Source organism: Rhinolophus ferrumequinum, chromosome 4 (assembly GCF_004115265.2).
Source record: "Rhinolophus ferrumequinum isolate MPI-CBG mRhiFer1 chromosome 4, mRhiFer1_v1.p, whole genome shotgun sequence".
Lineage (NCBI taxonomy): Eukaryota > Metazoa > Chordata > Mammalia > Chiroptera > Rhinolophidae > Rhinolophus > Rhinolophus ferrumequinum.
Window position 1 is genome coordinate 28,125,208 of NC_046287.1, and position 25,983 is coordinate 28,151,190.

At 38.6% G+C, this 25,983-nt stretch overlaps 1 protein-coding gene across 11 annotated transcripts in view; it reads right to left on the bottom strand.

The window, feature by feature from the left end:
• The window catches only part of MYCBP2 (MYC binding protein 2), a 248,084-nt gene extending 222,622 nt beyond the window's left edge, over positions 1 to 25,462 (bottom strand). For 7 of the 11 annotated variants that reach the window (XM_033105215.1, XM_033105218.1, XM_033105213.1 and 4 more), the window contains exon 1: positions 24,858 to 25,430. In XM_033105215.1, coding sequence (XP_032961106.1) covers positions 24,858 to 25,159 — 302 coding nt within the window. In that variant the 5' untranslated portion in view covers positions 25,160 to 25,430. Of the gene's footprint in view, positions 1 to 24,857 lie in introns of all 11 variants that reach the window. The other 4 variants (XM_033105217.1, XM_033105221.1, XM_033105219.1 and 1 more) reach the window with 3 other exon arrangements.
• Between the last annotated feature and the right edge of the window lie 521 nt (positions 25,463 to 25,983).

Genomic DNA, 25,983 nt, shown 5'->3' on the forward strand with positions numbered 1-25,983 from the left:
TTGCCTTTCTTCAATCCATTCTTCACATAACACAAGTCTCCTTTTTTTTTTTAACTTTTATTTATTTTAAGTGTGTTTTTCCAGGACCTATCAGCTCCAAGTAGTTGTTTCAATCTAATTGTGGAGGACACAGCTCACAATGGCCCATGCGGGGATCAAACCGGCAACCCTGGTGTTACACGCATCACGCTCAAACCAACTGAGCTAATCGGCCGCCCCCCAAGCCAACTTTTTAAAATAGAAATCTAAATAGGCAATTCCCCACTTCAAACTCTTAGTATCTTCTCAATTCTCTTAGGATAAAGTCCAAAAGCACTGCCATCATTTAAAAGATCCTCTACCAAGATCTGACCTCTGCCAGTCTCTGCTGCCTCATTTTATACCCGTCTGCAACTTGTTCATCATACTCCAGCCACAAGGACATCCTTTCAAGTGTTTGAACCTGCTAAGCTCTTTAGGAGCTTTCACAAAGGTTCTTCCTCTGCCTGGAATTCTCTCCCTCATCTTCTCCTGCTAACCACTATTCATCTTTGATGTCCCAGTATAAGCGTCACTTATTCAGGAATGTCCCAGACTGGGTTAGTTTCCCTAATATACACTCTCATTTCATGTATACTTGTGTTTCATGTGTACAGTTTAATACCTAAACTGTAATTAGGTATGGGATTACTTGTTTCACGCATCATTCCCTCACTAAGCTGTATGCTCCAAGAATGCAGAGGCCATGCCTTCCTTGTTCACTGTTCTAACATCTTTGCCCAGAAAAGTGCCTGGAAAAAGGTACTCAATACTATTTTGAGAAAAAGAGAAAGTAGGAGGAAGGAGAGAGGAAAGGCAGAAAAGAAGGAGTTCACAGCTATAGCTACAAGTCTTACTCAGAGAAAAACAAGCAGAGGACCAAGGATAGATCCATAGATACACCAATACATTAAAGGATATCTAGCCAGAAATGTCTATTAAGGAATTACCCCAGGATTATTTTAGCAGATTTTGGTGCAAAGGCGGTAATGGAAATCATGCACGTGGATGAGATTTCCTCCGAATAGTATGGTCCAGAAGTAAAGAGAAAGAGAGTGGTCAATAGTTACCAAATGCTACACATGAACAGATATACCTGGTTACCCAACCTATTCAACTACGAGCAATGTGAGAGCATGAAGAATGTCTATTTCAACTCTTTACTTTCAGCACCTGCGTCGTGTCTGACACACCACGAATGTTCAAGAAATATCGGGTAAACAAATTCATGAAAGGCAATGAGTATTTCTCATATATGGCTTAGGAAACCAACCTCCCTTTATACTAAAGTTTACTTGAGTGAAATCAGTTATTTGAGCAACAGGAGTATGTAACTACTAAAAGGTTAGCCCCTTTATACAACTTAAGAAAAACATCAAGGTCCACTCAAAACCAAACTTCAGAGAAACATAATACACAAATCCAAATTAAGATGAATTTCCTGAAGGCTAATTATCACGGACTTAGATTTTCACAAGTTTACACCAATACTTTTGTCTGCTTTGTTTCATATCCTTCTTTAAAGTTCAAATGACTTTATATGTATTCCTAATATTCCTAAAATACTTATTTCTCCATATTTGGCATTTAATTAGTTATAACATTTTAAATGAACCTGAACCCACCATTCCTTGAATACAGATCAGTTAAAGAATCAGCTTTCCCCAAATCCCCACAAGTTGATTTTACTGTGTTTTTGTTGATGTGACTACTTTTAGAAGTAGAGGGTTGTCAAACACAGCCGGCAATAAATTAAAAATTACATAAAGAAACTTTATATTCAACATTAGGAAAAAATGCTATTAGTTAGTAATAGAACATCCCATCATATGACTTCATTTGAGAACTAAACTTAAATAAACTTTTCATAACATCTGAGGACAGATAGATAAAAGAAAAGAAAAACTCCAGAAACCAACCTTACACATCAGTAATTCATGTTGGAATTTCTGATGATTTAGGACTTTAAATCCTTTATCAAACAGGAGCTTAACAAAGAATGTCTGGAATTGATCATATAAAATTTTTACTCTTTTCACAAAAAGAACCCCATACCCATGAGATTTGAAATAATTATGGGAGGTAATGAAAGGCAAAGGTTATTAATGTGCTTTAAATATTTATTTTAAAATATTTACTTTAAAAATTCCGAACAAGAAATATTCTTAATAGCTACCATTGTGTAAGGAAAACCAAATATTTCTGCAATATGAGAACAAATAAATTTTGCAAGTTGTTGGATGATATAGATCATTAGTTTCTCTATCAGCTTATTACCAAGTCTGTTTTCTAACAAAACAAAATTCAGTCGTAATTTTATTTAAAAACCTCTCTCACTCTGAATGTTTCTTCATTTGTAAAGTAACAAGATTAAAGAGATTATCTCGGAGGTTCCTTTTAACTCTAAAATGCTAGAATTTTAATAAGTCCAAATTCAAAGAACTTCAGGAATAAGAGGATTTCAATCCTTTGTTTAATTTCCCTTAGTAATGAGATAAGAAAAGTCCTGAATCTATGGTCTAAGGCAAGAGTAGGCCGTTTTTGTTTTGTTTTTCTGTAAAGGACCAAACACTAAATATTTCACGCTTTTCAGGCCATAGGATCTCTGGGCAACTACCCAACCGTCACAGCAAAACAGCAGCCACAGACAACACATCGACAGAGGAGTGTGGCTATATTACAATAAAACTTGATTTCTGGACACGGAAATTTGAATTTCATATAATCTTCACGTGCCACAAAACATTTTTCTTCTTTTTTTTTAACTTTTAAATAATCTAAAAACCTTTTTAAAAATCTAAAAACCATTCTTAGTTTACAGGCCACACGAAAACAAGAATTGTGCCAATTTGGTCTGTGGACCATAGTTTGAGTTTGCTAACTCCTAGTTTAGCGCACGCTCATATCAGAAAGAAAAAAAATATATAACTATTAGTATGCAACACAGATAAAACTATTTAAAACATCACTATGCTTATACAAATAAGCACTTTAAAATTATCTCCCTTTTCTTTTTGCAAAGATAAACTCCTGACCTCTGACTTCCACTTCCCTAATGTAAGATACTAGAGAGGAGCGAGCCACTGCTCTCCCTTCAAAAACTAGACTAACGTAATAAAGCTTCGGAAGCAGTTAAGTAGTAGATAAACTACAAATCCTGGGGTGGAAGAACACTTCCAACGTGAGCCCAGACCATGGGCATTTTCTTCCATGGGGGCATCTGCAGAGTTCAGGTTCAAGTGAAGACTGAGCTTGGCTTAAACAGAGGAACTCTGCTAAAGGAAACCGGAAACCACTGATGCTTTTAGATGTCTGCAGGAGTTGGAATGAAAGACTGGAATCTAGAAAAGCCCCAAATATGTGGCCAGTTTTCCCCATGGTGCATCTGTGTAATGACAGGGCACTGAAGAGGATAGGGAGGCTAGGCCAACAGGTCAGGGTCGATTTCCCAGTCTCCCAGTATTGATTTAGAAGACAGAATTCCAGTAGAGGGAGAAGTCTACTTCATCCCTGATTGGACTGAAGTGGTCAACACCTCATCCTATTTGTCTAACACAGCAAAGAGCAAAGCTCTCTGGAAGAAAGTAACATCATATGGAAAAAATGTTGTCCTTTTACACACGATGTTAGGTACGCAATAAACATATTAAGAGACAGCAACAAATTAAGGTGACACATAATCAAGAGAAAAACCACACAATTAGGCAAACTCAAGATAACCCAGATATTGAAGTGAGGAGGCAAGAACCTGAAGTAGATACAGTGATGAAAAAAAATAGATGAAATGACATAATTTTCAATATAATCTATTAGGTTGGTGCAAAACTAATTGCAGTTTGAAAGGTTAAAAATAACTGTAAAAACCACAATTATGTTTGCACCAACCTAATATTAAGGAAAGAAAAAAAAAGCCAAGTGGATTTTCTGAAAAATAAATACCTGAAATTAAGAACTTGTCAGATGATTATAAGAGAACAGACCAGAGGAAAACAGAATCCATGGTCTTGCTGACAGGCCAAGAGAAAATTCCTAAACTCCAAGCACAGAGAACAGAATGGGATGAACAAAACAGAGAATATGAGATGTGAGACACAGTCAAATGGTCTCATAGTCGTGTATTTGTCATCTAAGACAAAGAGAGAAAAAAAGAATGGAACAAAAGCAATATGTGAAGAGATAATTAATACAATTTTATAAAAATGAGGAAAGACAGCTCTGAAATTCAAGAAATTCAGGGAACTCTCAAGTAGTAAAATGCAAAGAAAACCATACCTAGGCACACCAAAAGCTAGGTATGGTCAAACTGCTGAAACAAAGGATAAAGAGAAAATGTTAAAAGCAGCCAGAGCAAAAAGATACACTCAGAGGAACAACAATAAGACTGATCGCTTCCATTCTTTGAATTGAAAAGTGCTGAGGACATAAAAAAAAAACAAAAAACCTAGCAACCCAGAATTATACACCTATCAAAAATATCCTTTAAAAATTAAGACGAAAATAGAGATCTTTTTACACCCACAAAAGCTGACATAATTCATTGTCACTATACCAATACTACAAGAAATACAAAAGGAAAGTCTTCCTTTAATAATTACTATGTCAAAATTTTAAATAAAAGGACACAGACTAAAACGTAAAAGGACTAGAGAAGCTATATCTTGAAGATACTTACTGGCCTCCCCAAAAAAGCTGGGGCTATAGTGATACTTGATAAAGTAATTTTTAAGGCTAGAAGTATTATTAGAGATGAGTAAAGCATTTCATAATGCTAAAAGGGTCAATTCAAAAGAAAATATAACAGTCCTAAATTTGAACGCATCTATTAATAACATAGCTTCAAAATATATGAAGCAAAATTGGGAGTATAAGAGAAAAGACATTCATAAAAAATCAGATTTTAGCATCTCTTCTAATTGATAGAATAAGGAGAGGACAAAATAGCATGGACATAGAAAAAATTTTAAAGTAATTAATCAACATGACCTAACTGGCATACATAGAAAAACACATCCAACAACTGCGGAATGCACATTCTTTTTTAATGCATATAGAATACTTACCAAAATAGACAATATGTTGGACCACAGACCGAGTCTCAACAAATTTCCAAGTACTGTGATTATAGAAAAATTAAACTAGAGATCAGCAGAAAGAAAACTAAAAAATTCCCAAATGTTGGGAAATCTGAAACAACAGATTTCTAAATAAATTATGGGTCAAGGAGCTATAGAAAGTTACAATGGAAATTAGAAATATTTTCAATTAAATGAAAATGAAATATGACATATCAAAACTTATGGAACGCATCCAAAGTAGTGCTTTGGGGAAATATATAGCATTTTGCATATATATAAATGCATATAATGAAAAAAGAAAGTTTGAAAGTAAATGATACAGGCTTACAACTTAAGAAAAAAATTGCAAATTAAATGTAAAGAATGTAAAGAGAGGAAAAGTACAAAATAAGAGCAGATATCAATGAAATAGAGACCAGACATTCAACAGAGAAAATCAAGGAGCCAAAATTGGTTCTCTGAAAAGATTAATAAATGTAATAAATATCTAACAAGATCAGCCAGGAAAAAATAAAACTGCAAATTACCCATATGAGAAATAAGACAGGAGATATCACTACAGATCTACCCATAAATTTCCAACTTAAATAAGATAGACAAATTCCTTCAAAAATGTAACTTGCCAACACCTAACAAGGAAAAAAAATACCACATCTGAAGACATGTCTGTTAAAGAAACTGAATCTTTAATCAAAACCTTCCCACAAAGAAAACTCTAGACCTAGATGGCTTTGCCAGTGAATTCCTCCAAACATTTAAAAAATTTATTAGTACATTCTTCCAAACAATACCAATCTTAGACTGACTCATCCAGAGAATATAAAATGAAGAAACATTTCCCAAATCACTCTATGAGGCTAGCATAACTCTGATATCAAAATTTGAAAAAGGTATTTCAAAGTAAGAAAATTTCAGGCCACTATCTCCCATGAATATGGAAGCAAAAACACTACATAGCCAAAAAGTGGAAACCCAAATGTTCATCAGTCAATGAATGGGTAAACAAAATGTGATACATCCATATAATGAAATATTACGTATTCTGCCATAAAAAGAAATGAGGTAGGTAGACACATGCTACAATATGGATGAACCCTGAAAACATTATGTCAAAAAAAAAGGCCACCAAAGGTCAAAACCTGTATGATTCCTTTTATATGAAATGTTCAAATATTTTACGGTGGCCAAGACAAGGAAACCACCAAAGTGTCCTTCAATAGATGATTAGATAAAGAAGATGTGGTATATATACACAATGGAATACTACTCTGCCATAAGAAAAGATAAAATAGTGCCATTTGAGACAACATGGATAGATCTTGAGATTATTATGCTAGACGAAATACCTCAGACAGAAAAAGTTGAGAACCACATGATTTCTTGATATGTGGAATATAAAACTGAAAGCAACAAAGAAACAAGACAAATAACGAAACAAAAACTCATAGACACCAATAATAGTTTAGCGGTTACCAGATGGTAAGAGACCAGGAAAATGGACTCTAGAAGAGAGTATACGGGGTCAAAGGATGGAAGGAGAACTGACTCTGGGTAGTGAACACACAATGTGAGATATAGATGATGTATTAAGAATTGTACACCTGAAATCTATGTAACTTTACTAACAATTGTCACCTCAATAAACTTTAATTTAAAAAGAAAAGAAAAAAGAATAACAAAATAAGGAGGAAATATGATCATTTCAACAGAAGCAGAAAAAGTATTTTATAAAACTCAACATCTATTTGTGATGATATATCTCAGTAAAGTAGGAAAAGTTACTTAATCTGATAAAGAGTATCTACAATAAAACCTACAGCTAACATTATACTTAATTATACTTAAAATGTTAATGATGAAAAATTAAATACTTCCACTAAGTATGGGATAAAAACATTAAGGGCTTACACTATCACCACTTCTTTTTTACTAAATTAAGTCAAGTAAAAGAAATAAAAGTCATAATGGTTGAAAAGAAAAAATAAAGCTCTTTTATTTGTAGATAATATAACTATATTTATGGAAAATGCCAAACAACCCACAAATAAGGAATTAATAAGTGAATTATCAACTAAATACAACACCAATTTTTTAAAAATCAACTAATTTGTAAAATACCGTATGTAAACTGAAGCTTTTCTATGGAAGCTAGACTGATTTCTCCTGTGTCATTAATGCAATGGATGATACTCTCATCATTGTGTTCAAGCATCACTGAATAAATCAGGAGAAACAGTAGGCTGTTTACCAGGTAGAAAACTTACTTACTTAACCTAGGCTGATAATTAGTAACAAGAAAAGAGATTTTCAACAGTTCAAGTTGATCTAAGGGAAAGACGCAAACTGATTCCCTATATAGTTTCAGTCTCTTGGTCTTATTTGGAAGTCTTCAAAAGGGGGTAGGGGGTAGAGGTAAGAACTATGAATAAAGCTACCTTTGGCAGTAGGCAGAGAAAAGGAAAAGAGGTTGGACGGGTTGGGGGACACGGGGGTGGGGGAGGAGGAGGGTGGAGTCGAAAGTGAGGGAAGAAATCTCTGCAAAGTTATGACTTTAGACCACGCAGATTTATACTCTAAGGTACACATGGCCTAAGTAGGGGAGGAAAATTGAAGCAATGAAACAACTGGAAAACTTTCTGAAGACCATCTATTCATGCCAGGCTTCAGAGAGCCACCACGAAGATAAGGAGAGTTCGTAGTAAAATAACCAGGCACACAGATACAAGCAACACAAGGCACCACGGCTGAGAACTAGTAGAAGCAGACACCCAGACTTCAGATGGAATTTTCAGACACAGCTTACCAAATTCAAAGAAATAAAAGACCAGCTTTGAAATATCTGCAGATTACTGAGAACACAGCACACGTAAAAAAAAGAATCAAATCAAACTCCAACGCATAAAAAATATAATAACTGAAACTAAAGACTCAATAAGTAGGTTTAGTATACACTAGACACAGGTGAACAGAGAATTGAAAATAGCTAAATTCAGCGTAGAAAGATAAAAACGTTGCAAATGTGTCCCTGAGACTTTTTCCCGATCTGAAACCTCTTCCTTCGATGCCCCCCATCCCAAGAGAGATAGCCTGACCCTTCCGAATGCACTGGACCCCATCACATCCACCATCCTTGGAATTTGGCTCAACCACTTAAATCCTCTCTTTGTTCACTCTTTAATCTCTCTCTTTTTTCTATGGCTTCTAACTGGCCTCCTCCAAACGAGAAAAAAGAAAAAAAAGTTAAGTGACTTCCCTATTCCTCTTTATCACTAAATTTCTTGATGAAAAACAGTGTAGAACTTTTTCAGGCCCTCACTATCAAACTCCTAGAAGTGTATGAGACTTCTTAATACCACACATTTTTTGTTGGCTGTCTTGAATTCCCCATCTTGTAGAACAACCCCTATTTTCAGTGTTCCTTCTACTTTTGTTGAGGATTCCTTTTCAGTCTTACTAGCTCCTTTTACTTTCTTTTCTTGTCCCTTAAATCTTTAGTATATCCATATTACAACTCATGAGAGTTAGCTGTTCATATTTATTTCTATATTGGTAACTTACAAACCTCGTTTTCAATAAGCTATAACAACCCTAAACAACAATAGCTACCGCGTTTCCCCGAAAATAAGATTTAGCCAACCATCAGCTCTAATGCGTCTTTTTGGAGCAAAAATTAATATAAGACCCGGTCTTATGGTATATTATTATATAAGACTGGGTATTATATCATATCATATCATATCATATCATATCATATTATATTATATTATATTATATTATATTATGACTGGGTATTATATTATATTATTAGATTATATAAGACCGGGTCTTATATTATAGTAAAATAAGATCAGATCTTACATTAATTTTTGCTCCAAAAGATGCACTAGAGCTGACTGTCTGGCTAGGTCTTATTTTCGGGGAAACATGGTATTGAGAATTCATAAACATCATCAGAATGCTTGTGTAGAGCCAGCTATGTTCTTTAACAACAAATGAAAATCCCCACCATGAAAATCGACAACCTCTCTTAGTCAGTGCAATGCCCCCAACCACCCATTTAGCTCATGACAGATAATCTGACCCTCTACTTACATGCTAAAACGGAGACACCATCAGGAACATATTCCCTTTACTTTTCTCAATGAACTTTGATCTCTACAAGGCCTAACTCCATTAATTAACCCCATTCTCCCCTTTTTGTCCATCATGCCTACCCTTTCCCTCAGTCTAAGTTAAAAAGAGTACGGAATTTACAGGCAAACAGCCTAGGTTCAAATGCACATTCTGTCCTTTATTAGCTCTGTAATCTTGGGAAAGTTACTTAACTTCTCTGTGCCTCAGTTGTTTCATCTGTAAAACAGGATAAAAGAGTACCTCTCCCATTGGATTATGAGGCGCTTAAAGTTATGCTAGGTATTTAGTAAGAGCTAAAGAAATTGTATTTTTTATTATTACTGTGTTGAACTAAAGTGTCTGCCTTGGTTTGGATTTCCAGAAGCAGACTTGATTCAAGTCCAAGAAGTTGTTTTGAGAGGCGATTCAGGAAAAACATGGGTAGGGGGAAGCAGAAGTGAGATAGGGAAGGGAAGGCAGGCAAGAAAGAGTGCATTATTAAGCCGGGTATCTTAAGATGGGCAGCTAGAGCACGGCCCTACTGGAGAACTCAGGCAGATGGTGTAGAAGATGGCGCAGTCGTCCCAACTGAAGGATAAGAAAAATGAGGTATTTATTGACCGCTTCCTCATCCATGACCAGTTGAAGGCCTTTCTGAAGACATTAACTCTCTGGCTTTTCTGATTTGCCCTACACACAGTGTGTCTCTGCGGCCAGTAAGAAAGTTCTCAGGCAGAAAGTCATAGACGTAAGCAGACAGTGGAGAGATGAACGCCGAAGACATATGGGTAGAACACTAAGAACATCTCCTACAGCGTCTCATCCAAAAGATGAAGTCATTCTTTGTTTCCTTCTTTCCCTCTTTTCCTTTAATCGCTAATTTCTAAATACTCTACTCCCTTCTCCATCCACCATCAATTCACTTTCCTACTGAAATGTGACTCCTCCTTGCCGTCTGGCAAAAAGGTGGGAGCGAGTGAGTGGGTGTTAGGTCATTATGATCCCTTCCTGCCAACTTCAAGTTGATGTCTCAGACTCCTGCCAGCTGACCTACAGAAAAAGGGGCAGTTTGTAAGTGACAGTACATTCATGAGGAGCCTGTGAACAGACTGAACATAATCTACTTGAGACAGGATTGAAACTCCCAACAGACTTTGCAAAATACACGTCTAGGGCAAAGTTTTACCTACAAATCACAGACCAGGAAGTCAAAAACATTTAGGTAACAATTAAATCACAGAACTGACTGAAATAACGAAGAAAGAATATTTGCAGAAAAGGGTACCCAGAATGGACTCTTGAAAAACTAGTTCTTCCTCCCTAACTATCTAGACGAGGGGTGTCCAAACTGCAGCCCGCGGGCCAACTGCGGCCCGCGATCCATTTTTTATTGGCCCGCAGCAAATCCCAAAAATATATTTAGTTTACTTAAATAAACCAGGTGAGGCAATACGTACTTCACCTCGAGTGAGTGGCCCGGCTGTTTGTGTATTTTACGCATATGGCCCTTGGTGAAAAACGTTGAAAAAAGTTTGGACACCCCTGATCTAGAGGAAAGGCATTATTTCTATACTTGAAATCCAGTTAGCTGCTAGACTTAACATTCTTCCTTCATCCTTCTAACACCAAATGTCTCTCAAATCCATTCTATTTCATCTGTTCCTACTGACTTTTCTTGGGTTGCATTATCATACGTTAAAACTACTGCAATTGCTTCTTTAATGGCAGCCCTGCTTTTTATCCTCTACAATGATACTAGAGATACACTACTGTTCAAATAGAGCAAAAGCTGAAACAGAATAATAACCTGGTCCTAACATAGCTTTCTAATCTTTTCTCTCACACTCTCATGCTTATTTCCCGTTCCCCACACTTTAGTTATTGCCAATACTTGTGTTTTGCACTTCCTTTGATTTTACCCCAGAATTCACAATGTATTATAGCTCCAGCAACTACCGCTGCCCACCTCAGGAGTCAGCAAACTACATCCTGTAGTCCAAATCTAGCCTGCCACCTATTTCTTTTTTTTTTAATTTTATTTTATTGGGGAATATTGGGGAACAGTTGTGTTTCTCCAGGGCCCACCAGCTCTAAGTCTCTGTTCTTCAATCTAGTTGTGGAGGACGCAGCTTGGCTCCAAGTCTAGTCACCGTTTTTTCAATCTTAGTTGCAGAGAGCGCAGCCCACCATCCCATGCGGGAATTGAACCCGCAACCTTGTTATTGAGAGCTCACTCTCTAACCAACTGAGTCATCCGGCCGCCCCTCTGGAAGCTCAGCGGCAGCTCAGTGGCAGCTCGCAGCCTTCAATGTGGAGGGCGCAGCTCACCGGCCCATGTGGGAATCGAGCCAGCATCCCTGTTGTTCAGAGCTCACATTCTAACCAACTGAGCCATCCGGCCACCCCTAGCCTGCCACCTATTTTTGTAAATACATTATATTGGAACACAGCCATGCTCATCTGTTTACATATTGTCTATGGCTGCTTTTACGCTTCAACAACAGAGTTGAACAGGGGCAACAGAGACCATACTGCCTGCAAAGCCTAAAGTATTTACTATCTGGCCCTTCACAAAGCAAGTCTGCTGACGCCTCACCCATATCAAGCAGTCTCATATGTGTATAACTGGATTCCCAGAAGGAAATAAGAGGCTGGGTTTGAGATAATATTAGAGGCAATAAAAGCCAAAATGTGCAAATTAAATAAAATCACACAGATCTAAGAAGTTCAATGAACACCAAGCATGGGATACACACACACACACACACACACACACACACACACACACACAACATATTTAGGCACAGTGTAGTCAAATTACCAAAAATCAAAGAGAAAAGAGAAAAATCTTAAAAGCAGCCAGAGAAAAAAATCTGGTTATCATACGATGGCATCAACCCAAGTACAGCCTATATTTCCCACTGTTTACAATTTAAAAATGTGGACAAAATACAAAAGGAACGAAAGAGGGGGGAATGAAGGGAGGACAGGAAGGGGGAGGGAGGAGGAGCGAAGGGGGAGAGGGGAGGGAGGAAAGAAGGCAGAGTGGGAGGAAGAAAGGGAGGGAGGAAAGGAGGGAGGAAATGACTTGAGGACTCTGGGAAGCAAACAAGCAGATTGCAGGGGAGGGTCAAACTTAGAAAAGTGAGCTTCCCAGCGCTTTTCCCCCCTTTTCCCTAACAGCTTTGTCCCAAGGCCAGGAGGCCATCACTTCATACAGAGCAATAACCCAGAAATTAAAACTCCAAGAGAAACCCTATTTTCTGGCCACAGGAATTGGGGAAAGGAGCTCCTGCCTGCCAGAGAATGTGAAAGAAACCCTGGAATGGGGAAAGGGATTCTCTAATTGTCTATACACCGACACAAGTTTTGCACTACTTTGGGGCTGTACAGGTATGGGACAGACCTGTAGCAACATAGCAAAGGCTCTGAGAACTGAACTGAAATTTGAACCACCACTCACAGAAGGCAAGAGTACATTTGCCATTTGAACTTAAATGGGTTGATAGTCTGCTAAAAGAAACAATAAAAATTCCCATTCTCCAGAGAATTATAAGCCACAGAGTTTACAAAACATAACGTTCACAATGTCCAAAATAAAATTCAAAATTCTCACAATGCAAAAAGCAAGAAAAATGTGATCAATTTTAAGGAAAGAAACAATTAACAGGTGCCAACCCTGAGATGATCCAGATATAACTATCCAACAACACTTTTAAAGCAACTACTACAAATATCTATCAAGTAAAGGCAAACACACTTGAACTGAATGGAAAAAAGTTCTCAGAAGACAAATTATTTAAAAAACGAACTAAATGTAAATTTTGAAACTGAACAATACAATATGTGAAATTAAAAAATTCACTGGATGGCCTCTATAAGAGAATGGTGACGACAGAGAAAAAAATTCTATAAGCTTGATAATGAATCAATAAGAATGATCCAATCTGAAGAACAAGAGAAAAAAAATTGACAGAAGGAAAAATGAATAGTCAGAGACTTGTGAGACTATCTCAAAAGTTTTACCATATTATCAATGGAATCTTAGAAATAAAAAAGAAACTAGGGCAGAGTATTTTACGAAACAATGGCAGAAAGCATCCCAAATTTGGTGGAAGACAAATTTCCAGATTCAAGAAGCTGAGCATTCTCCAAAAAGGATAAAACTCAAAGAAAATAATGACTAGACACATCAAATCAAACTGCTGAAAACCAAAAACAAAGGCAATATTCTTGAAAGCAGATAGAGAAAAATGACATACTATATAGAGGGGAATAAGATTCAAATTACCAAAGCTTCTCATCAAAAGTCATAATGGTAAAAAGACAGTGAATTATATTCCCCAAACTGTATTTCACATCCCCGTGACAACACTGTGACTAATAATTTTTACTTTCTAATTCCTTCACCTTCTCTCCCCCATCCTCATCCCCCTCCCATCTAGTAACCATCAGGTTTTTTTTTCCTTATCTGAGTCTGTTTCTGTTTCGTCTGTTCATTTATTCCGTTCTTTAGATTCCACATATAAATGAAATCATATGGTATTTGTCTTTCTCAGTTTGACTTATTTCACTTACAATATTCTATAATCAACAATGTTATAAAGATTATGCACGGTGCCAGACGGGCACTGGACTTATCAGGGGGATCACGTCATAGACTGTGTAGATGCCTGACCACTGTGCTGTACACCTGTAGCTGAAGCTGAATAATACTGAATGTCAACTATAATTAAATATATATGTGTGTGTGTATATATATATGGTGATGGGATGTGGAGTGCAGCATAGGGAATACAGTCGATGGTATTGTAACAGCTATATACGATGTCAGAGGGTAGTAGATGGAGAGAGGCTATAACTTTGTGAGGGGTATAAAAAGCTAACTATTACATTGCTTTGTATACCTGAAACTAATTTAAAAAAAACCAGAAGAGTGGAAAATTATTAAAATGCTGAAAGGAAACAAGTGTCTACTCAGAATTCTATGTCCACCTAAAATATCCTTTAGGAATGAAAGCAAAATAAAGACATTCTCAGATGAAGACAAATGGAGTTTATCCCCAGCAGACTGCTATATAAGAAACGCGAAAGTAAGTACTTTAGGCTGAAAGGAAATGTATTATTTCAGGAATAAAGAACAGAAATAATAAATATATAGGTAAACATAAAATACCATTTTTTTCCTTTAAGTTCTTTAAAACATATAGGACTGTTAACAGCAAACTATAATACTGCATGTCAAGGTTTGCAAAGTATGCAGCCGTAACACACATACCGTGTTTCCCCGAAAATAAGACCTAGCCGGACAATGAGCTCTAATGCGTATTTTGGAGCAAAAACTAATGTAAGATCCGGTATTATATTATATTATACCCAGTATATTATATTATATTATACCTGGTATTCTATTCTGTTATATTATACCTGGTATTATATTAATTTTTGCTCCAAAAGACGCATTAGAACTGACTGGCCGGCTAAGTCTGATTTTCAGGGAAACATGGTAACAACTATAACATAAATTTTGTATGGGGTTTGGTCAGGGGTGCGGGGGAAGTTGCAGAGGGGAAAAAAAAAAGATCTATATGATTGCAAGGTTTCTCTATTTTTAAATGAAGCAGTACAACAGTAACTCTAAGTAGATTGTAAAAGATTAGGCATATATTGCAATCCTTAGGGCATTCATTAAAAAATAAAAAGATAAAGCCAAAAAGGCCAATAGATATATTAAGATGGAATACTAAAATATAATCCAAAAGGAGGTAGAAAAATAAGAAGAGACAAATGCAAAACAAAGAGGAAAACAGAAGACAATATAATGGTAGACCTAAAGCCAACGATATCAATATTTAATTACATTAAATATTAATGGTCTAAACTCTCCAAATAAAAGGCAAAGATTGACTAAGTAAAAAACAAACAAACAAACAAAAACAACAAACAAACAAAAACCAGCAGAATCCTACACATGCTATCCAAAGAAGAGAAACTTTAAGAATAAAATTGCAGATAGAGCTAATAAGTAAATGTATGGGAAAAAATTTACCATGCAAACAGTAAGCTGAAGAAGGCTGAAGAGGCTATTTTGACATCAAATAAAATAAGTTCAAGACAAAGAGTATTACTGCAGATAAAGAGAGATGTATCATAATTAATTTTTTTAAATTCACAGGAAGTTTTAACAATTTTAAACGTATATGTACCTAACAGCAGAGCCCCAAAGTATATGTAGCAAAACTGACAAAATTAAAGGGACAATGCAAACCCACAGTTAGAGTGGAATATTTTTAATACCCTTCTCCCAGCAACTGTTAGGACTATATAAAAAATTATTACACACATAAAAGATCCAAATAACACTGTCAAAAGATCAAAATAACACTGTTAACTACTGACAATTAAAAAACTCTACATGCGGGGCCGGTCCGGTGGCTCAGGTGGTTAGAGCTCCGTGCTCCTAACTCCGAAGGCTGCCGGCTTGATTCCCACATGGGCCAGTGGGCTCTCAACCACAAGGTTGCCAATTCAATTCCTTGAGTCCCGCAAGGGATGGTGGGCTCTGCCCCCTGCAACTAAGATTGAACACGGCACATTGAGCTGAGCTGCCTCCCGGATGGCTCGGTTGTTGGTTGGAGCACGGGCTCTCAACCACAAGGTTGCCAGTTCGATTCCTCGAGTCCCGCAAGGGATGGTGGGCAGCGACCCCTGCAACTAAGATTGAACACGGCACCTTGAGCTGAGCTGCCACTGAGCTCCTGGATGGCTCAGTTGGTTGGAGCACGTCCTCTCAACCACAAGGTTGCCGGTTCGACTCCCGCAAGGGATGGTGGGCTGTGCCCCCTGCAATTAGCAACGGCAACTGGACCTGGAGCTGAGCTGCGCCCTCCACAACTAAGACTGAAAGGACAACAACCTGACGCTGAACGGCACCCTCCACAACTAAGATTGAAAGGACAACAACTTGACTTGGAAAAAAGTCCTGGAAGTACACTCTGTTCCCCAATAAAGTCCTGTTCCCCTTCTCCAATAAAATCTTAAAAACAAACAAACAAAAAAAAAAACTCTACATGCACAAATGGCAGAACACACATTCTTTTCAAGTGCACATGGTACAATCACTAAGGCAGAACACATCCTGGGAGATAAAGCAAATTTCAATAAATTTAAAAAATTAGAAAATCACACAACATGTGCATTATAAATTACAATAACATATATTAGAAAACCCTAAATATCTGGTTTAAATAAAATAATTTTAAACAATGCACAGATCAAAGCTGAAATAACAAGGAAAATTAGAAAATACTTTAAACTAAGTGACAAAGAATACAGACTATCAAAATTTGTGGGATGCAACTAAAGCAATGCTTAGATAAAAATTCACAGCTTTAAATACTTATGTTAGAAGACAAAAAAAATCGACAATCAATGATCTAAGATTCTACTGTAAGAAACTATGAAAAATAGCAAAGCTAACTCAAAGCAAGCAGAATTAAATTATAATGAGAGAAAGTTAATGAAATAGAAAACAGATCAATAGAGAAAGTTAACAAAGCCAAAAGTTGGTTTTTTGAACTTAAAAATAAAACTGACAAACATCTAGCCAGGCTGATCAAGGACAAAAGAGAAAACACCATCACAAGGAATGAAAAAGAAATGATCATCACAGATCTCACACACATTTCAAAGAATAAGAAAAAAATGTTATAAACAATGTTATGCCAAAAATTTCAACAATTTAGATGAAATGATGAAATGGGCAAACCGTTCAAAAAAAAAAAAACACAAGTTGCCAAAATTGGCAAGAGAAGTAACAAAAAATCTGACTATCCTTATATCTATTAAAGAAACTGAATTTGTCAAAAGCTTCCCTAAAAGGAAATTCCAGGACCAGATGGTACCCCTGGTGAATTCTATTAAATATTCAAGAAAAAACAATAAGACCAATCTCATGCAAACCTTTTAAAAATACAGGAGAAGGGATTACACCCCAAAATTTTTAACAAAATATTAGCAAATCAAATTTAACAATATACCACATACGAGGAGATTTTATCCCAGGAATGCAAGGTTGACTTAACATTCAAAAACTAACTAATTTTTTTATTTTATTCTCTTAATATATGATCATTTCAAAAAATGCAGAAAAATCATTTAACAAAACTCAAAACACACTTGGGATTAAAAAAAAGTGTCAGCAAAGTAGGAATAGTAAATAACTTCCTCAAACTGGCAAAGGCTATCAAAATACGTATGGCTACTATCATACTTAATACTGAAAGACCGAAAGAATAATTTGTAATTGTTTCCCCCTCAGATTAGGAACAAGGAAGAATGCAACTTTTACTACTTCTAGTCAGTATTATTATGGAAGTTCTTGTCATTAAAATAAATGTGGGGGTAGAGTGGGGGTATCTGGACATCAGAAAGAATGATAATATGATTATATAGAACATCCCAGAGAATCTACAAAACAACTATTATAATTAATCCACAGCACCTGTTACAGTCCACCTACTACACTAGTAAGATCCACTTGCTTCTAATAAAGCTCCTCCATAATTCTGGTTACTCTCATTTCCTAGAGAAACTTTCCAGAGGAAGTAAAGCAGGACAAACCACAGCCCTCCCTACCCTGACCCAGGCCCCACTAGTTTCAGATAATCTCAAGGCCAAAATTATAGTCACAACCTCTTTGTTAGCCATTCTAGATTCCCTTCATCTTTGCTAGCCTTTTTGCTGGTCCAGGTGACTGATCTTGCGAGGTGGTCATCAGGCCTTTCTCATGTCCATTTACATCAAAACTGGACAAGGAAGTACGAAGAGACACCTAGCAGCTTACCTGTGTGCCAAACGCCCAAGCTCCACTGGGAGCAGCAGCCCTACCTCCGCCCGATAATTAGGCACATTAGCCCCGTCAAAATGGCGACTCCTTTCCTTGGAAAAGGAGCGCCAAGTCCCAGCAGTGGCTGTGCCTTAACATGTAACAGGACTCTTACAGTGTCTTCTGCTGGAATGATTCCCTTCTAAGAACCAGGACGTTGTAATCCCTGGTACGCAGAGCTACAGGGACAGGAAGCATAAGTTCCCTGTGGATCACTGACAGTGACGCTAAATGGAGCCACGACCATCTGCGTGTGTTCTTCCCACTGGGAACACGGATACCCTGCAAGGACATCCTGGAGGATGGCACCTCGTCCTTGCAGGGTACCCTGTCCAAATTCCAGGTTTTCAGCATCAGTTGTGCCATCAAAAGACTGTTTTGTTTTACTGCTCTATCAGGTCAAAAGCTTCTGGGTGGGGTGGTACATGATGGGAAACATGGATCCCATACGTCCTCCTTTGCTATAAAATGGGTCTCTTACTTTGCAAAGATGTTATGTGGGACCTTGTGCTGGGGGATCAAACACTCTGTAAGCCTTCAAGAATCTGTGTGTGTGTGTGAGTGTGTGTGTGTGTGTGTGTGCGAGCGTGCGTGCACACACATGCACAAGCACATACATGAAGTCCCTTTCCTCCCTTAGCAGGCCCAGCACCTCCCAAAAGGTTTTAACCACTTAACTCTAATTATTGGTTTGGTGACAGCCAGTAGGGCAGAGGAGAATAGACATAGACGGGGGGTAGTAGGAACAGCACACTCTTCACGCAACTACCCTCTAGCCAGAAGAAGAGGGCCGCTTCTGTAAGCCCACATGGCTCAAGGGAATTTGGGCTTTCAAGGTTTTTAAATGCATCAACTCAGATGTTCCGTCCTAAGAATCAGTGTCCCCATTCATTTCTAACCAGAGCACTGACACTGGCATAGCAGAGCTGCTGAGAATTCAACCCACCCAGGAGCTCTGCTACAGAATTCTTACCATTACCTGCACAAAAACTGTGCTTTCTCCTGTCTCACCTCTTGCGCTTGCTTTTGCACCAGCTCAGAATACCATCGCTTTGTCATAATACACTATGCTTTCTTAGTGATTTCATTTAACACTTTTATCAGTACCTGCCTTTATACCTTTCATCTTCCCCAACCAGACAATAAACTGAAGTGTACAAACATTGTCTTATACATCTTTATTGGGCCAATGGTTACGTACGCCAAGGAGTAATCCCTGAGCTTTTGTTAGATTGACTGACTACTTAACCTCTTATAACCAAAATCCCACGCATCTGAAGGATGTGCTCAAATACCATTTCTAATAACAGATAAAGAAGCTGAAGGAACTAAGGAACTTAGCTTAGAGAAAAAAAGCAATTCCGCCCTTTCACCACAATCTCCTCTATTGTTTCTATGAGCACTGTTCTTCCACCACTTCAACCCAGATACCCTGCCCCTCATTATCTCCCAATCTCTCAGTTCCTTTCCTGCAGCACTTTTCTTTTTACCATGTGGTCAATCGTGTCACCAAAAACCTTCCTTCACTTTCTTTTTTTCTTTAACCTTCAATCACACTTCAACTTTGAATCAACTCAACTAGCAGTTTTTTCCATTTCTCTTTGGAGTGGAAAAACATACAATATCATGCTGATTGGAATTTTGAATTTGTAGCTTTAATAATAAATGATAGCAAGAGCAGCAGCTAACTTTAATGAGCACTTACCATGTACAGGCACAATGTCCTTTCAATAACCCGATAAGGTTATAAGCACAGAAGGAGACAAAGGAATACTAATCAGCTTGCCCAACTTAAGACAGAAAAAGGTAGAACTGGGATTTGAACTAAGGCACTCATTCTGCCTCCAGAGCAGATTTAGCCACTGGGCTCCAGTTCTTTCCAAGTGCAACGTTATACTGCCATGCACACACAGAACTGATCAAATATTCCTTTATTCATTTCCTATCAATCCCTTTCCCCAAGTGAATGTTCCAATTGTGATTGGTTCATTCATACAAAAATGTATTTATTCAGTCACTGACTAAATGAAATAGTTATCTCCACAGTTAACGATCACTGAGACCAAAAATAAGAGCAAGACATGATCCTTGCCTTCTCTTTAAGTCCCCAAACTCCATCGCCCACTCACTCTCAGCAGAAATCAATAACTAATATTTAGTAGCACTTAACGTGCCACGCACTTTACATATATGGATTCATTCTCCATTCTACATATAAGAAAACTGAGGTATAAACAAAAGCAAAATAAATAAGTGGGACTACAACAAACTAAAAAGCTTCTGCACAGCAAGGAAAGCCATCAACAAAATGCAAAGGCAACCTACAGAATGGGAGAGAATATTTGCAAGTATATCTGATAAGGAGTTAATACCTGAAATATTATATACATAATATTACGCACACACAACACACACATACATACACACACTCATTCAACTCAATAACAAAAAAACAAACAATCCAATTAAAAAATTCCAAAGAAGATATACAAATGGCCAACAGGTACATGAAAAGGTGTTCAACATCATTCATCACCAGGGAAATGAAAAGGAAAACCACACAGTGAGATATCACTTCATACCTATTAGAATGGCTGTTATCAAAAAACGTAAGAGATAACAAGCGTTAGTTCGGATGTGGAGAAAAGGGAACCCTTGTGCTCTGCTGGTGGGAATGTAAATTGGTGCAGCCACTATGAAAAAGAGTATGGAGGATCCCCAAAAAACTGGAATAACACATGATCCAGCAATTCTACTTCTGGGTATTTATCCAAATACCCAAATGAAAACACAACATCTGCCCAGCCCCTCACCCCATGTTCTCTGCAGCATTATTTACAAAAGCCAAGACACGGAAGCAACCTAAGTGCCAATCGATGGATGAATGGATAAAGAAAATGTGGTGTACATATGTACAATGGAATATTATTCAGCCATAAAAAGAAGGAAATCTTACCATTTGCAACACCATTGATAGATCTTGAGGGCATGAAATAAGTCAGACAGAGACAAAATACCCTATGACCTCACTTAAATGTGAAATCTAAAAAACAAACTCATAGATACAGAGAACAGATTAGCAGAAGGGGAGGTTGGGCAAAATAGATGAAGATGGTCAAAAGGTACAAACCTCCACTTATAAAATAAGGAAGTCACAGGGATGCAATGTACAGCATGGTGACTATAGTTAATAATACAGTATTGTGTGTCTGAAAGTGCTGAGAGTACATCTTCTAAGTTTTCATCACAAGAAAAAAAATTGTAATTATTTGTGCTGATGGATGTTAACTAGACTTACTGTAGTGACCATTTCACAACATACACAAAAATGAAATGACCATGTTGTACACCTGAAACCAATGTTAGATGCCAATTATATCTCAATTAAAAAAAAATGAGGCACAGAACTTATGTAACAAACCCAAAGTCAAACAGCTAAAAAGTAGCAGAGCCTAGATTTAAACCAGTAGAACTTCAGAGTCTAAGCTCTTAACCAATTCACTAGAATGCCATCAAAGTCATGAACTCCATTAGACTTGAACCACTCAACTTCTCTACTGTACACCTAAAACACAACCCATGCTAATTAATTCATTCAACACTGACTGATAACTGACTTGCCTTTTGTTCCTTGAACACAAGAGTGTTCCGACCCCCGAGCCTTTCCCATTCCCTAAGAGACTCTTCCTCTAGACCTGCCTTCTCATCATTCTGATTCAACTTAAATGTCAATTCCCAAAGAGACCTGTCCCGACCCCCCACTACAAATCGTCTATCATATGATTGGTTTTATGTTCTTCATAATTACTTATCATTACCTGATATTATCAGTTGTTTATTTCTCCCAACGAGTGTAAGTTCCAAGAGAATAGAGACCTTGTCTATCGTGTTCTGCACTTAAAACAGTGTGTAGCTTACAGTGGGCACTTGATATTTACCGAATGGATGCCAAATATTGTGCTGGATATTTCAATTACCAAAATAAATAGGATATGATTCTTATCCTCAATAAATTCCTAGTCTTATATTTATAAATACTCACCTCCTCCCCTTCCATGTTAAAAGAAGACTAGTTCCTAACTTTCCTCAATGGCTAGCCTTTACACCCGTCTGTCACCTTGAACCTGCCCCTGAAATCTCCCTTTGTCTTCTCCCCATCAATCATCCCCCTCTCACGTCTTTAATTTCTCCTTCTCCACTTACTGAGCGTTTCCTACCCGCCTCTCTGTACTTGAATATCCTTCCCTCAGCCCTGCCTAACATCTCCCACTGAGTCCTCACCACACTCTCTACTGTGACCACTTCCTCAAAAGTCATCAGTGACCTGGAAAGTGTTCTCACTTTCTTCAGCATTTAACAACACTGAGGACTTTCAATCCACTTTCTCAGGACCAGAGGTGCTACTATCCATCCCATGGTTCTCTTCTTAGCATTTTTATCTTCTTTTCAGCTTCCTTCACTGTTTCCTTTTTCTCATACTTTTAAACTTGATGCTCGCGAAAGCTTCATCTTCTATTCTTGCTCCATTATCTGTCCTTGAAAGATCACATCTGCTCCCCTAACTCAGCTGGTGCCCCTGTACAACTAATAATCTTCATTCAGAACCTAAAGCCTAGCTCCACTGTCCCATCACATTTAGTAAGAAATATGATTGAATTCTTCAGCAAATTTTCAATAAAGAAGAGTTGCAGGCTAAGACTTAGAAAAAATAATGTGAATGAGAATAAAAAATCATGTTCTGAAGAAGCAGTAGACAGCAATATTATACAACTTAAGGCCGGTTTCCGTAAGTACCTCTTCAAATACTTGAACTAATTCATTAATTTTAATTGGCAGCTTGCAAAAATGGGCCAAAAACTAAGAATCAGCCCCAACTTTTATATACGTGGTTAATCTATATTAATTTTGCCTGAAACTGTTAATATAATTCTAGACACACAGAAATGGTACTACTGCACTAGTAGTAAAAAGTTAAAATGGAAATATACCAGTCACAAATACTGCATAACTCTGGAAACAACATACAAAGTATTAATAAATTCAAATTCTTTGTAAAGATGTACCTACAGTACCATGATTTAGAGACTCACAGCTCACAATTATAGCTAATTATCAGAGCAAACTGTCTAATGAGGTTTTGTGCTATTTTTTAAAACATGAGGAAGAAACAGACTTGTGTCATTGTGGCCTTCAGCTTAGATAGCAAAAGGCTGTTATACACATTTATATCCATATGATTAAACTACTCATGTGCCCAATCCTGAATTACAGACATGAGGAGACTGGTTTACCCAGAAAAACTGTGAACAAAGCTCCACCTTTACAACTCTCTCTAAGAGATAAGAGCCACAATACATACTGGTAAAATACCAAATACCTGACTTAAGCCTACCCTCTTTCACTAATAGAAGAAAATGACAGCTGGTTATTACCTGACAAACTGCATTCAGTAAATACAGTAAACGCTGTAACATTTAACAAAATCCTACTATGCTTTCCCCATTTCCCCGTGTATTTTAAGAAGCTGTGAGAAAAAAGATGATGCCAATTCCCAATTACCACTGTCAAAGCCAAGCTGGTGAAACAAGTCAGTCACCATCCTTCGGGGTGTGTGGCATGTAAGGGCATGGACACACACACACACACAATAGAAGAGCACTTAGCAAAAAGACACCCATATATTAAGAAAAAGAAAATGAAAGTGATTTATCATCTCCTACATCAAAGAAACTGAAGGTGTAGTGAGCCTGGAAGAGATCCAGGAGCTACTCAAATTTTCTAGTTGGTGGCAGTTGAACACTATACAGCTGTCATATTCTGAAGTTCTTCAGTGTTGCCCTTTTTCCCACAAAACCCCCTCTCCTCTAGAACCTATAAGTGACAGAGGAAATAGAACACAAGATGAAGGGAAATGGCTGATGGAACATCAGAACATAAGAGCAATTGCAATGGCATTTCCAGAAGACTAAAGGTCCAGTTATCAAAGTACAACTATAAAAATACGTATCAGACACCTTTCACATCCACATAAATTGCCATCTGCATCCTTTTTTCTCTTAAATTGAAACCCCATGCCTAATCGACAGCCTGATGGGGAAAAAAAAAATATATATATATATATATATGTATATACACATATATATGTATATACGTATATATATATACACGTGTATACGTATATATTTATGTATGTATATGAATGACACTATCTTTAACCTACACCATTGCTCCCTTAAGTGAAAGGCAGATTTTTTAAGGGCGATGGAAAGGGGAGGATGGAATGTCATGGGGGTTGGGGGGGTGAGAAATACGTGCAAATACAATTGCGGCAGAGACTGGAAACGCCACTTCCCTGACCACTCTTGCAAATTCTCTTCTCGTATTACCTTCTCTAACCCACTATCCATTCCTCCTCCTTCCTCAACAATACACACACGTGTCATGACGACCCGAACCATCACCTTTTCTAACATCACATGCTACCCTCCCACCCTCACTAACCCGTCCCCCCAACACACACACACACACACAAAGCCAGGCACACATATTTAGAGCAGAAACTGAAGCCACCGCACCCTCCTATCTCAGTAAGTGCTTCTACCATTCAGCATCAAGCGCTTGCTGGAAGACAGCTCAGTAAATAAGTACGTAGACACACACACACACACACACACACACACACACACACACACACACACACGCAGACGCGCACGGGAGCACGCACATGCCCCATGTGGCGCAAGGAAGGGCACCCGGAGACGCACCTGGAGGCCGAGTGTCCAGCGCTGCCGCCCCCCTGGTCCCTGTCACTGAGCGCAGCGGTGTAAATCCTCCGGTAGCGGTCGGCCAGGGCCCGGCCTGACAGCAGCAGCTGGTAGTGACCCCGAGAGTCCGCGGTCGGCAGCCCCAGCCCCAGCCCCGCGGCAGCCACGGAGCCCTCGGGAACCGGCATGAACAGCGCCCCCGGCGCCGGGGAGGAAGAGATGGTGGCGGCTGGGAAGAATCCGTCCCCGCCGGGCCCCGAGGAGGCGGCGGCGGGGGAGGCAGTCGCTGCGCACATCATCATCCTCGCCGCCGCCACGACTGCCTCGTCCCCACGGGCCGGGCAGGCAGACACGCGCGCGCACACACACAGCCCTTTTCCAACGACGACGGCTCCGGCGGTGGCCTCTCGCTCCCGCAGCAGGGAGACTACAAAGACAGCGATCTCCTCCTCCTTCTCTTCCTCCTCCCCCCCGCACCGCCCTCGCCGCTACTGGGGCCGCTCATCTAACCCCGCCACCTCCGGAGTGTGAGGAGGAGGCGGTGCCGCCGCTGCCGCCGCCGCCACCACCGCTGCCACCGCCGGAGCTGCCCGCAATGGGAAGCTACCGGCCGCACTGGGCATGCGCCACACCTCGCACATGCTCAGTCACTCCAGCCCTTTTCCCTCCCTACCCCCTCTTCTCCACCACTCCCTCAGCCTCGGGGTTGAGCCTTACAGAATCTGAAAGAAATCCACTTCTCCGGATTTTACCAGCAGCTTGAGGAAGAGTAAGGAAAGTGGTAGGCAGGCTGTCAACTGCAGGCATTCGGCTTCAGGTAACGGGTTCCCTTCAGGTGGGAGAACTGGGACCTAAAAAAAAAAAAAAAAGGGAATGTACCCACCGACTGAAAATGAATGTTACATTCTCCTGTTCCCCTTCCCCAAAAGCGTGTGCTGCCAACATGCAGATTTACCGTGAATAGTGCTAGTTAATTCAGAATTCAAGGCAGAGAAAGCCAACTGAAATAGAAGTCCCTTAGGTGCTATTATTTTGCAATTTTTGTCTGTAGGATTTAAGTCTGTTTAAAATAGCTTTTGATTACAAAAGACAGGTATAATTTAGTGCATCCTTTTTTTTCTGTGAA